Source organism: Ptychodera flava, chromosome 17 (genome assembly GCF_041260155.1).
Source record: "Ptychodera flava strain L36383 chromosome 17, AS_Pfla_20210202, whole genome shotgun sequence".
NCBI lineage: Eukaryota > Metazoa > Hemichordata > Enteropneusta > Ptychoderidae > Ptychodera > Ptychodera flava.
Genome location: NC_091944.1, coordinates 21,134,010 through 21,148,879, shown reverse-complemented (window position 1 = coordinate 21,148,879; position 14,870 = coordinate 21,134,010). Strand labels below are relative to the sequence as shown.

General features: G+C 38.4%; 1 protein-coding gene across 1 annotated transcript in view; it reads right to left on the bottom strand.

Moving 5' to 3' along the window:
- LOC139116485 (tachykinin-like peptides receptor 86C) overlaps positions 1 to 3,530 on the bottom strand; it is a 39,305-nt gene extending 35,775 nt beyond the window's left edge. Inside the window, exon 1 of the mRNA XM_070679105.1 lies at positions 3,124 to 3,530. Coding sequence (XP_070535206.1) covers positions 3,124 to 3,468 — 345 coding nt within the window. The 5' untranslated portion in view covers positions 3,469 to 3,530. The remainder of the gene's footprint in view (positions 1 to 3,123) is intronic.
- Positions 3,531 to 14,870: the final 11,340 nt, after the last annotated feature.

Here is a 14,870-nt window from a genome sequence, read left to right as displayed (position 1 = left end):
TGAACAGATAAAGAATTGGAATGAAAAGGGCATCCGAATAACTGTATTCATTGGGTACTCCATACTCCTGGTAAGTGCCCCCCCCCCCCCCCCCCCCCCCCCCCACCCCCCCCCCCCGCCACTGTGGGCACAACTACTACTTCTCTACTGCAACTACGTTGTTTTCGACAAAACTGGGCGCAGAAAGGCCAGTGGAAACCACCCTAGGTTGAACGCAGGTATATGGCATGCATGTTCGCATATAGAGGGGAAGTCTGCGGTAATTATTCTCTGTTGGTTCATAGACTTGAATTTATGGTTCGTGTTTTGCCTTGTTGCCTTTACTTGCAAAAATACTGACGGACAGTCTGTGATTATGCAAAAACACGTCACCAGTGATAATTGCGAATTCAAAAAACGTTCGATGCCTCGCACTCAATCAGTGCTCCTTACAAACTTACAGAGTTCTGCCTTTCAAAGTTCGTCGACAGAGAGAAGTTATTAGCCCTCTGAGAGAATCACAGTTTTCTAATTGTCACGTTCGTCTCACACTCGTAACCGAGCCGAATAGTAAAGTTGCCCCATCCTAGTCACAAAGCATGGCACTGTTACAACTGAAGCACATTGCGGCGTTCAATCAAAATAATTCCGTCATGACAGATAACTGATGAGAACAGTCATGACTCGGTTCTGTAAATACAGACCACCATGTATCATTTCAACTCGTGATAGAACCAGTTGGAAAAATAGCTATTCAAACAAAAGTGAAAGTGGGGAAAAAAGAATTTTACGATAACAACAAGAAAACATGAAAATGTAAACATAACTTTAACTAAAATTCTAATGGCGGATTTTACAAAATTCCACATCGTCAGTCTGCTTTTGCAGCGTACACTGAAGGAAAGCATTGACCAGCTGAAAGATACATTGTTTTGTCAAAGCGCAACATCAATAAATTCTTACAACTGAGTATACCTTTTTATTGCACACACAAAAAAACCAGACTTCATGATCGAGCTTTTTCGATTGCTATTTTATGAGGAAACGGACGCCCTTGGCGTATTTGTAAAAAATGAAGCTGAAAGCCATCCTTGAAACTAAATATTTCTTTACGTGAACGAGATACAAGTATGATTTTATTGCTGCAAATCGAGCGGTGTGTCTGCAGCTGCTTGTAATAAAACTACTTTCTGCGAGTGGCCTAAGGGAGTGGTCATTATTTACGGCCGGGGGTCGGAGGAATTTCATCGGAAGCTCTGAAATTTCGATTACCCCGCCCCCTGCCAACCATGATGAATTTGAGGAACCCCCCTCTCTGACACAGGAATTTTGAAAGACCCCCCTGACTAAGAAAAGTTAAATAAAAATACCTGCATTAGTAAAATTACAAAATACAGCAATAGTAAAGACCATTCAAATCCTGGTGTAGTCCGCTAGATTATCATTGGTTATCTCATGACGATTGAAAAAGGTAAAAGGTGAAACAATAGAATGAAATTCAAAGTTACAACAAAAATAGCTATAAAAGCTCACGCCATACCCAGTATCCAACCATAGAGTATTGTTTATTTGGATGGGTATTATGACTGGTTTTTCACAAGCATATCTGACTGGGGAAGTTAAAAGTACAGGAGAAGAGAGGCTAAGGGAAAGTGTTAGAAAAAGGTGTCCCCTCTTTTTCGTGAGAAATTTTCAGAAAGTGATTTGTGTGATGGTGCAGTCTTGTGCAATCTGAGAGGTGTTTTCAATGTGTTTTTTTACTTAGTAAAACTGTTAGAACACCCGAAGGGGGGAAAGCACGAGTGGGGGTTCGAAAAGTTTGATAAATTGATGTGTGCAATCTGAGAGGTGTTTCAATTTATTTTGCAGCGAAAATTGAGTAATCCCCCTCTTTCTCTCCACTTTTCGAGCAACCCCCTTCTGGCTTTCAATTTTTGGAATGACCTCCCCTTTCAGATTCCTCCGCACCCTCTCCGGCCGTAAATAATGACGGCTCCCTAACGAAATTTTACCTTCAGAGGTTTGGAATTCTTTTGAGTCGGATATGCATCCCAATTATGAGAAGACTAAGTCTCTTCTGATAACAACACTGTGAACCATTGGAACGTCACTGTTTGTCGCCAAACACAATGTACCAAAACAATAAGATAAATGCCGCCCTCAAACCTTTGACTCGACATATTTCTGCCAGAGTATTCTAAAATCAAGTTCGTCTCCATTGTGCATTGACCTGGCAATGCATATCACAATTATTAGAAGCCAGTTTCTACTTTTGAGAGTCAATAGTGTTGCCGCGAAGTCCAAGTTTTAATATGGCGTAAAAATCTGCGGCATTTATTTACTCAAGGGGGACCGCAAACCATGATGTTTTTAGATTAGCTCACTTATACCGCTTTGCGCTTATCTGTGCTTACAAAACGATCGGAAACTGTATTAGTCGTCTGAACCTATTCTTTCAATGAACAGCTGTATTTCTTTCGCTTCGCGAGTTCTCATTTTGTGTTCGTTCTGCAAGAGGGCAGTACAGGGACATAATAGCGTGCAGTTGTTTCGCCAGCACGCCTCTTATACGCGACCATTCTACTGTCATCATGGAAGAGTTTGTTGAATGTTGCTTCCTTCAGTTTATTAACTCTATAAGTCCATCGTTTCGGGAAAGTGGTAGGGAGAGGCGTTTTCGTATTGGGAAAAGACAGTTGTTAGAGTTTTTTATCCTATCGGAAATAGGGTTTAACTTGGCGAACATATTGTAGGGTGGAAAATCCGGTGCTGTCCTCCTTTCAAACAAACAAGGAGGGCAGGTGAGATTTGTGAACATCTCTCAAATTTCATTTTTTGTTCAAAATATCTCAGAATGTCTTACTTACATAAAAACACATCTGGTCATGATTTCTCAAAATCTACTGATTGGCTGCCCCTGTGGGTATTTCTCGTAGAAGAATCACTGAACAAGGGCAATACCCGTTGCTACTCACCCGGGCTTGATACATGTACACCAACATATCCAATCGCCTCTTAGATATGTTACTGTGACGATTGCCCTTTGGGAAATCCCTGATCAATAAATAAATTAATGACAAAGTATCATAGTATTTCAGTAGAGCTTTTGCAAGAAGATCATCTATCCTTTCAGGGGAGCCTTACCTTTAATATCAACGGCACGGCGGTGCACATTTTACTTCCAAATTTCCACTCCGCTGCCATAGTTGCGTGGAACAAAAACGGCAGGGAGATCGTGCTGAGAGTCCAGTCGGAAATTGCCAAATTCAAAAGGAACACGTTGAAAGTGTTTTTCTTGCGGTTGCCCGTGATCAGCACAAGTGCGACCATGATGTTGCTCCCGGCGGACAGAAGCACGCTCAGTCCGAAAATGACGCTCAGGGTGACCATAGTGTTGGATGGTAAGGTCTCCACAAAATACTCTCCGCTGAAGTTACCTGTGTAATTCTGATCAAGATGTGCCCACTCGCTCGTCTCGTTGGAGGCCATCTCTTCAAGCCCAAGCCAGGAAAGCGAACGCGAGATGTATCTAGCGACCAGTTCTAAGGTTACTGTGCGTCGGTCTGGGACTGCGATCCTTAAAATAGCGCTTGGCAAAAACACTTGAGCGAGCGTAGGCGTATCTGCACACTCGCAAAGAATCATGGGAGTCATTAAATTCGGAAAAAAAAGATCCATTTTATTGTTATGGTCTCCAGAACAATATTTCAATTTGTAAATCGAGATAATTTATTTCATTGCTGTGCAATTAGCTTATCGAGCAAATTAAGTCAACAAAACAGTATTCAACCATACGTCGTTATTCATGTAATTATCAGAAACAGACCTTTAGGTAAGAAACGCGATTTCACGAGTCCAGGGAAACTCATATGTTGTGAATGTTTAGTTGAAGGCGTCTGGATACTTTGATAGGCGGAGACCTTCCCCAAGCAAGACATTTTCCCTCCGGATTCAGGTTATTATAATTGATTATGAGGCCCACGTCAGATTCAGTTGATTGAACGTCAAGAAACCTATGTGTCTGCGGCTGTCCGAGATCCCGTGTATCTAAACAAAATGTGTGTGATCTCGTGCGATTGACTCAACATCGATCCGTACACCTATAAGTACTCCTCCATCCATCCCTCTTCCCATCCATCAAAAAGAGCTATTGATCTAGGATCCACCAAGGATGGATTTGTTATTAATCTAGAATTTGTTAACTCTGGCCAAAACGTCATCGACTTTCTTGTTTACAAACAATGTATTTCACGCACTGTATATAGATGCATCATGTCAAAATAGCTTTAAGATGTACATTATGACAAACATGTTTTAACTTTAATCTATCGCCAAAGTACCTTTGATACTGTGTTTATGTCTGTCGTAGGACTCCCCAGCGACCTGAGCGCAGTTCCGACAACCGCCTCCATCCAACCATAGACCCTCGAGAAAAAAACCCGTAGGCTTCAAAATTAATTCACACAAGTGCATATCGGAAAAGTAATGATTTTTAGCGCCCAAAACACTTTCGCCTATAGATGCATCCATTCACAGGGATCAATATTGAGGTATTCTGAACATTATGGCGATGGCGCTGGCATGTCATTTGAGATCGATTTGAATTCAATGCTTGAAGATCATGGAGAAAGTAAAGCTTTCACCGCATTATTTCTTGGAAGTCGAAAATTTACTTTTCCCCATAGAGTTAAAAGGGGGATGGCTGCCATTTTGAGTTTCAAGTAACCTTGAATATTGGGTAATTTGTTTCTGTGGTACCAAAGTTTGAACGCTGACCCGTGATTTTTATTCTTGATTTTCAAGGGGAACGGTTTAAAATTTCAGTATGGAAAGTTTGAGCAAAAGCTCGTCTTTATTTCTTCTTATACCCTACACTCTGTCCGTCTGGTTCTATTCGTCTCCATATCTGTCCCTCTCATCGAAAGATTTGATTGGACTACGAGTGAAATCTGTTAAGCATTTCCGCAAGACTTTTCAAACTTGGATTATTCTATCAAAAAAGCAAAAAAATGTTACGATGTAACGGAGCGAATAACCACTTTGCCATTACGACTTGTTTTTACTCAGTATCTAGAGGCAATAATTCGTCGCTGTTCCCGCTGCTTTCAGCAATATCGGAAACTCGAATTTATTTGAAATCACCGTGTAAAACGTAGCTGACTTGTGGTACCTGTATAAAGCTTTAAACTAGCTATTTACACATTAATGGCTCCGATCTGTGATTGAAATATTCCTGTAGACTGTTGTATAAATTTTCTTACGAAATGCCTTCGAGAAAGAGGTGACTGCGAGCCAAAATATCTGACTATAGGCCAACGACTGCGATCGTGACTTTGACCTCAAGTGGCACTCTTCGACACTAAAATGTAATCTTGGTTTCCAGAAACGATTGTGGCTATGGTCGGGTGTTTGAGGAGAAGGAAAGCTTTTGATTATGAACAGTAGGGCTACACCAATGGGAACAGTGAAATTTCACAACGCTTCATACAAGTCTCATCGCTAACATTAACTTTAACGAATTTGCCCAAATGAAACATTAAACAGAACCCAAGCTGACATTGATCAAACACCTGTCAACAGAAGTCGTGCCGCTGCATGTTTTAAAAATAGACAAATTTAGCTCAACACTACTGTCGTGCCCTGTAGGAGATTAATTATACCTCTCTTGAGCCGTTTGATACGGAGCGAACAAAAAGAAGCCCTTTCGTTCCGCAGTGGACGAAAAATGTGAGATGGTGGACCACGCATCGATTCAGGGACCATCAGAGACACCAGTCATTAATGTGTTGGACTATGAACTAAAATCTAGCATGAAATGTGAACTCTTGGGGTTTTATTAAAAAACAAAGAAAAAAAAACATTTTATGTCAAAATGTTTTGCAGTGCTCAAACATTTTTTGTGCTCATAGATCTGACGGTAACTTTCTATTTTTTCTTTCTTTCTGTATTTATTATTTATTTATTTTTATTCATTTATTTAGTTATTTACTATTTTTCTCTCTGTGAACGAAAGAAATACTGAAAAATATAAATCCATGCTATATTTTTAATATGCGAGAAAGGATTCAGAGTTGGGAATTAAAAAAATCGAAAATATCATATGGTTTGGAAAAACATTTTTTCTTGGACTTCATCGCATAGCTACAATATCAATCCTCCATGATTCAGTATGTGGTTGACTTTCATCTTCCAGAACCGCATTAGCAGAAATTGTGTCAGCCATTGTATGCATCATCTATACTAAAATGGTAAATATTTGGATTGGGATACTAATTTTCCTCTTCAAGGTCGCTGTTTTTTACATTTCTTTGACGTCAAGTAAAATAAATGATACTGTATTTATTTCGTAAAGCTGGATCGGCAGCATGGCTGGTGCAGAATACTAACCCGCTGGACTGTACGCCATGGGCTGTTGTTTGACGGCGGCAGTCATAATCCTACAAAGTGGCGCAAAATTATAATTTCACGCTCACGATGCATTGGCGTCCTTGGACGCGATAAGTCAAGCTGCAATTCCCACTCGATTTGGATTCTAACAATGCTGGCGCCACGAAATGCCAGCATGGTATCGACAACATGGTCTAACTCGTTTACACATTTAAAAATTCACCCAGTTACGTATCCCTCATTTAGGTATTCAGCCTACTAGTACCTCCATGTTCTATTGTATTTCAAACACTTGTAATATTGAGCTGTTTTTATCGTTTTAATTTATTGATGGCGTGGGTTTTAAACAATATTGTATAGTATGCCACGCACAGACAATTGATAACGTATACTTTTTTATCTTTTCTTAAGTCGGTAGAAATCAAAGTATTGTATGTCATCTTATTGTATTCTTTATGGCGTATCCGACGTAGCCAAGATACTGTATAATGCGCGCGCACACACAGACACACAGAGACACATACACTTTCTGGAGACCGACTCAAGCAGCCACACACTCACAGGCAGATTCACAGACTGATCTACCAGTGGTTGGGCCGTGAGGCCTAGCCATGGTTCCGTATTCAATAATCAAGTTCAAGTTCTACATCATCACTCGTCGTCAGTTCCAGCTTTTTTCGATTATATGACATTGTGGAGATACCAAACCCGGTGCGATGACTGACTTTTGGTTGTCAGTCGCCTCTCATCATCAAGCGAGATGCTCTCCGACTATTTCCCTGAAGCACGAAAGTAACTGTCTATCTTTCTGGTCGTTACTAGATATTGCCGCGGTTTCCTTTTCGGCTCTGTTCGTGAACGAGGTCAAAAATGAGCTTTTGGACTCAGTAAATTGTCTCTTTAAATGCCGATGGAATTGAATCCACTGTCCTTCAAAAGTAATAAACCTAAACTTCAGTCTCTCAAACTGCGATAATCTATTGCAAGGTCTAAAATAACAGTATTTCCGTTTCGTCATAGCCATAAATTTTGTCTTAATTCTGTTTAAAGCTATACCTGCAACTGCGAGTGACATCGTTCGTGGCCGCCTAAAAACCAATTAATCTGTTGCTACGACTTTCTAGAGAAACCGCAAAAGAAGCGATTCCGTTAGTATGCAACTTTTATTTCCGTTGCAGCTTTCAGTTGAATCCTTACTAGCAGCAATTAATTTTGTTTGAATTTTAGGGACTGAACAGAAATTAAAGGAGGGGGAGGGCCGTTGTTTTTCAAATGACAAAGTGACAATTCAAAAGCAAACGCGAGAAAATAAATGACCCTCCCCAATTTTCATGTGCGAAAACCAGTGAAACCCCCTGCGTGTCAGTCCATATCAGTATTATTATAAATGACTTATGATTTCTCATTTGACCTTCAAACTTATTATAAAGAATACTTTTTAACCTTTTCTAATAATCGCTTTTATGCAAGGTTTCAAGTAATTTAAAGAAAAAAGACCACATTTCACAATTACTTGTAAGAACTCTATAAACTACTTAAAGTAGAATTGTCCATACAAAATTAAAAGGGACAATAGCTGTAATGTTTACCTCAATTTATAGTTTGGCTTGCAGAGAGCATTATTTTTGCTTGTCAAGAAACAGCCTAAACGTCAAGATTTAGATTTAAAAACATTGATATAAATGCACAGATATAGCAAGTTTTGCACCGGAAAAACATGCAATAGTTTACCTCTAGACTACCATGATAAGTAAAATAATATTTTTCGGTGAAATTCTAATATCATATTTATTGTTCACATAATAAATGCACAGATATTGCTAGTTTTGTATTGGAAAAAATATTCATATTTTCTTCATAGACTTCCATACATAGTGGCTCAACATTTTTGATGAAATTTCAAAATCAAATTTTTTGTACAAATATACACTTGTAACCAGCCCATTCTAATCAAGTACATTGCATGTATATCAATCATCAAATATCTATAGATGCACAGACATTGCTAGTTTTATATTGGAAAAAAATGTTCATAGTCTTCTAAAAGACTTCGATGCATAGTGGATCAACATTTTCAGTGAATTTCCAAAATCAAATTTCTTGTACACATATGCACTTGTAACCACCCTATTCTAACCAGGTACATTTTGATCATTTATAAATTATATTATAAATGCACAATATTACTGTTTTTAATCGGAAAAGAATTGTTCGTTGTTTTCTCATAGACTGCGATGTATAGTGAATCAACATTATTGATGAAATCCAAAAACCAAATTCCTTGTAGTAGTACCTACGCATGCACTTTTTCCTCCAACTTCAAGCAAAGTACATTTACATCAATTATCAAACATATATAAATTCATAGATATAGCTTGTTTTTGTGGGAAAAATGTAAATACTTTGCCAAATAGACTCTCATGTATTGTGATTTGATTTTTGTGTCTCTTACCTTCTTATAGTTGAGCAGAAATGGTGACCCCAAACGCATGTGTGAAATATCTTGACCCTTGCTCTCCCCATGTAATTTCTTTCCACTTGAAATCAAAACGAGTTTCATTAGTTCAGTCTCACTAAGATCAACATGTTGATAGCTATTCTAAAAGTACGACTGAACAACAGTGTTTTAAATAATTTGGTATGTCTGCTGCCTGTTTTGACACATCCGCCATGCTCAGGAAACATTTTGTCGATAAATTTCAGTGTTCTGATATAAAATGAGATAAATGCAAGCGTTAAAAACAATTGTAGAATGTGATAACCTGAAAGCGCTTTCTCTTCAAACTTTTTAAATATTACTGTAGAAAGAGATTGGCACCAAACATGTTCTAAACGTAACTGTGCTATTATTCATTTACATACATACATACATACATACATACATACATACATACATACATACATACATACATACATACATACATACATACATACATACATACATACATACATACATACATACATACATACATACATACATACATACATACATACATACATACATACATACATACATACATACATACATACATACATACATACATACATACATACATACATTTCAAATACGTCGGACTCCATACAATTGATCTTATACAGTCAAGACATTTGCATGCAAAACGGTTCGCCTACTAACGCAATACACTTCTACATGCATCTACTATGATTAGTTGTCAAGTTTTATTAGGTAGACGGAGGGCGCTATAAATTATGAACATTTCCAAAGGTGAACACGAAGCCCCTCAGCATGGCTTAATCCTGAGGCTTTGCGACTTTTTACGGATATGCTGAGGTGGCCTTCATTATGTGATAGGGCCGTTGGAATATGAGAAACGTAAAAGTTGACCCCCTCCTCCAAGTATTCATATTAAAATATGAATCATTCTCCACTCAATTTGTAAACTGTAACCCCACGATCTAAATTTTGACCTGATGGTATTAAAGGAAACATAAAGTAGCCATGATATATCATCAAGATGTGGTGCTGGAATTTAACATCACGATCATGTAACTTTGCACTATGGACACTGTTCGTAACTTTGGGCTATGTTTTTCAAAATTTTGCTCAGTTTAGTTAACCCATGGCCAGGTTTCTTGTTCTACATTCACAACCGGCACTGTTGCTGATAGAACCTTTTTGTATTGTTTTCAGACTTCATGCAAAATGAACCATATTCTGTTGGGTTTTTTTTAATTTTCGGTTCTATTTTGGATATGCCTTGACTCCATACAAATCCTTTGTGAAACATAACCCCTCAAACCATCTATTGTAAAGTTTGAAAACCCTCCCCTCCATAACCCTTAGGTAAAACTCAACCCCTCCTGATTTCAGTCGGCCCTCTCAGCTTAAGGGAAGTTTCTCTTCCTGCTGTTTAAATATACTAGCCTAGGAGGGCCATGAGTCGATATTTTTCAAGTTATAAGTAAAATGATCAAATTTTTTCTCTTGTGCAATATTTTAAGAGGCTTTGATTACCATGGCTGATGTTTCGTAGGTCTAACAAAAATAATTCGCAAAACCTTCGTCAGTAGAAGAATCGTATTTGCCCGTGTTTGTGTTAATACGGGGGTGTGTTTATCCGAAGAAAACATATATTTTATGGTACGGAAAAGGTCGCGTGGTGGAACGGTGCCGATATGAAGACACTACCCCGGTGAGATCTGATTCGCGAGAGAATGCGGTTGTCGTCGGTCATGACAAAAAAAGCTATGATTTATCGCTCAGGGTCAATTGCATCGACCCACAAACCCCTGGCATTTATTCAATACCCCTTGCAATCAGCCACTACAACCACAGTGATATTTAGCGGTTCATTGAAGGCAATTTGAATAGTGCACTAAATGATAAAAATTATCTTGGAAATTAACATGAAAGATTGGTTAATAAACCGCGATCAATTATTACGTCAAGCCATTCATACATCTGTGTGTGTACATAAATCCTTCAAACTTCAAAAACCGAAGATCGAAATCAAGTCTTACGACGTAAATTTGAAATAGAAACACTGTATTGACATGTAATCATAGAGAGAAATATACAGGGTATTATGACGTCATTCCCCTGTAGGTTCCTAGAATAGCATGTCGTTATTTCCTGTTTACAGCCTTAACCTTCCGGGCAAATAAAACAATTCAGCCATCTAGGAAACATGACTTCGTATACTATTATTTTTCAAGAATCTAAAGTAATTTCAGCATCCCCACGCAAGTTGAAAAGTTCTTGGAATATTTATTAGATCTGGGCGCACTGTCGATTATTTAGCTATTTCTTCGTTCGGTCGATGAAATCTCGAGGAACTACTTTCGGTTGGATGAAGCTCGATTGGCAAACGTTGATTTTTTTTACAGGAATCTGGAATCCTTTGAAGGCGATTTGCTAATTTCTCTTGCAGGAAACAGTTTTTGAATTAAGAAAGCTACTAATATTCTCCTCAAGGCTTTCTTTTATTACTTCTCATCTCCGTTTTCGCATATTACAACGTGATTTTCGATGGGTGGTTATAACTTTGCCGCAAGAAAGTACACATGTCCTATTTTCTCAATACCTTAGCGATAAAGGAAAGTAGAGGTGCGAGCAACACAGAATGAAATTAATCCCCGCAGCATGCACTCAACAACAAGTTAAACCCGGAATTCGAATGAACCACGGCTGGAAAAAAGCCATATTCATAAACGCGCACAAAAATGCGTTCCTTTCTTTTCACACGCGTTTGTACTGTCTGTTTGTTTGTACTGCGATCACGTGATCTCCTGGGCGTACTGAACGCCTTGGCGGACTGCAGTCCGTAGAACACACCGCGTCCCAGTTTTCCCTGAGTAGAGCCATTATTGTACAAGGTCGACGCAAAATATGGCCCAATTTCGATTACACCACGATGCCTTTAAGGGGTGTTCACATTCTACAGCGTTTTTGGTTAGGTGTTTTAGTTTGTGAATTTTTTTTTCTTTTCTTCTGTTTTTGTTTTTGTTTTTCATTTTAACCCAATATCACTTTTATGCAAAAATATCATCGCATTTCTAGCACTTCGACGATTCCAGATCGACATACTGGTAAGGTTTACTTTTCCCGTGTGCCAAGCAGATATAAGTTGGAAGAAGCTTAAAGTTATTAGTGTACGCAAATCACTAGAATTCTCGGTGTTTTTTTCACCTATTTTAAACACTTCACAAGAATACTATTTTACCATGATTTAAATTTGTTTACATTTGATCCTAAAAATTCTAAACAGTCTGGCCGTATAAGAATGAGAGTAGATAACGCTGAACAAAAATGCCGTTTTTTGTTTCTATATAAACTCTACTTTCGAATGAGATATTAAATTTCATGAAGTCGCTTTAAGTTTTTTACTTAAACTAATCGCTATCAGTAACATAAAAATTGAGCGATGCTTACACTGAGTGTGTATGATGCTCTTCGAGCAAACAATTGCTCCCCAACTAAACTTGAGATTCACTGATTTTTGATAATGTACTGTATCGTTAGTTTCTATGTCATTTTTAGTGAGAAATATTTCTTTGAAAAAAGTATGTTGGTTACCTGCAACGCTACGTTGAGGGAGTAAAAATATACATCACCACCGTTGAGGGTACCACTCCTCGAGTACACTACTTTAGCTCACATCTTATCACTGTCAGCCCATCTAATGCGTGTCTTTTTCTCTGTTGCGATGTCTGCAGAACTGCTCATCTGACACATGAAAACATGTGTGTCGGTAACATTCAACGCTGCCTTGGCGGTACAAAAATAAATGCGGACATAATATGTACCAAGCCTCTGGGAACAACAAGAACTAACTAGTGTTTGTGGCCGTGGCATACTTTTAATCGTCAGAGTACGTCGTGTAAAATTATTTAATGTTGTTGCAATCTAAAATGATTTCTTCAAGCTTTCTTGGTAGTGTTATCCTGCCTCACAGCAGGAGTTTCCACCTAGCTCCGTGGAAATCTTTTTTTTATTTATTTATCTTATTTGTTTATTTATTATTTTATTACTCATCCAACAGTGGGACCCAATTACAGGATGAGATACCCATAACCCACTACCCAATGGAGCAATGAGGAGTAAAGTGCCTTGCTCAGGGGCACAACATCGTACTGGCGTCTAGAGACTCACATCCATCCTGTGACAGTGATTCCGTTACTCTTGACGTTACACTGGACCTACCGGGTCTCGAACTCTCCATCCTCCAACAGTGAGTCCGGTACCCGGTCAACCACTTCCCCACGGTGCCTCCCTTTCAAGTGCGCTTGCAAACATCAAACGAAGGACGCACCCAGGTCAGGAAAAGCCCTTTTGGAATATATTTTGTTTTCCAAAATGCAATAATTTCAATAAAGTTGCAAGTCATTATCAAGGTAATTGCGTCATGACACAAACAGTTATCCAGTCATCGTCACCGTTCCCAAAGCCATTGCCACCTTCATTCCAAACACAAACATCAGCATGAGCAGCATATTCGATTTCAAGGTCGTCATCATCATCATCATCATCATCATCATCATCAACATTATCAACATAATCATCATCACCGCATCGACATCATCACCACCACCACCATCATCATCATCATCATCATCATCATCATCAACAACAACAACAACAATAACAACAACAATGACGACGACGAAGACGTTGTGGTTGTCCGTTTGCCAAGCTCTTCTCATTTCAGATTGTTTCTTTATTAAGTAAGCATTATTGGTAATTTTATCCAATGATCATCGTACGGTTGCCGCGTATATTGGTTGTTTTAAAGCAACAATCGCCAAACCTTGTGTCGAAGTGTAAAACGAGGCAATATTAACCTTTATGAACGAATCCGATCGCAAAATATGAAAGATGTACTATATATTTTACATGATATACTTTGGGATAATTGGATCTTCGTATTTTTCAAATTTCCCAAAACTGTTAGGTGTTCTATAGCTGAATGTTGCAATATAACAAATTACTCATAAAAACAAGTGTGTAACTTAAAAAGAAAAACAGATAAGCTTACATTTGCAGATTAAACCGACAGTACTTCACAATCCAATTATCCCAAATTAGTTCCAATCGTGTTAATTTCGAATTTTGAACAAAATATTTCGCTTTTAACAAATAACATCGGCTTTAGGCTGACAAATGAAACCGCTTCAGTTTAATCTTCTAAATTTTGATCGTAGCAGGGTGATTGCAAATGATTGCAAACGATTGAATCAGTAATTTAAGCAAAATTTTAGGCTGTTATCGGCAAGTTAAAGCCCTAATAGCTGCGAATGTGTAATACACCGATCTCAAAATATCCCCAGAGTTTTTCTTGAATAAGACCCATTAGAGACTGAAAAAGTGTATATCACTGTAATAAGTGTCGTAAGTGGCATATAAAATGAACGTTTTAACATCAAAAACTGATCATGTGACATAAAAAATAAAGATTACAACACTAAAATGTTGGCCATCGTGTGTTGTGCATTCAAATAAATGGCATCATCGCTAGTTTCTTGTATTATCACAATGTGTACGTCCAGGAAATACTGCATTTTTGTACTTTTCCGTGGGGACGCCATTTTATGGGTGCGGCACCCGTTTATTATATAACCTGTTAAAACGCGTAGGCATGGTTCAAATCAGCGAGCAGTGATGATACTTCTAGACCTGTCTTTCAGTTAGCACATTTACATAAACCAACTTTGGTTTGAAAATAAAATAATGAACAACTTGCATAAAATTCTCAGCTATTTGGGCTTTAATGGTACGATGAGACATCATAAAATTATGTCAATGACTCGCCTAGTATCGTCCGTTTGTTGTTTTTTTTTCTGTCTTTACTCAAAACTAATACGTCAGCTCAGTACAATCAAAGACAAAGCGACCGAGAAGGTTATGAGGTGCGCTGACGGAGTTTATTATGGCACAAAATATTCAGTCAGCCGGCAAGCAAATATACACGAGTACAGCATTAACCGATTCTGAGTGTTTAAACTCTCACCTTTTTGATCGTTTTAGGCTTAATGATCCGTCGATG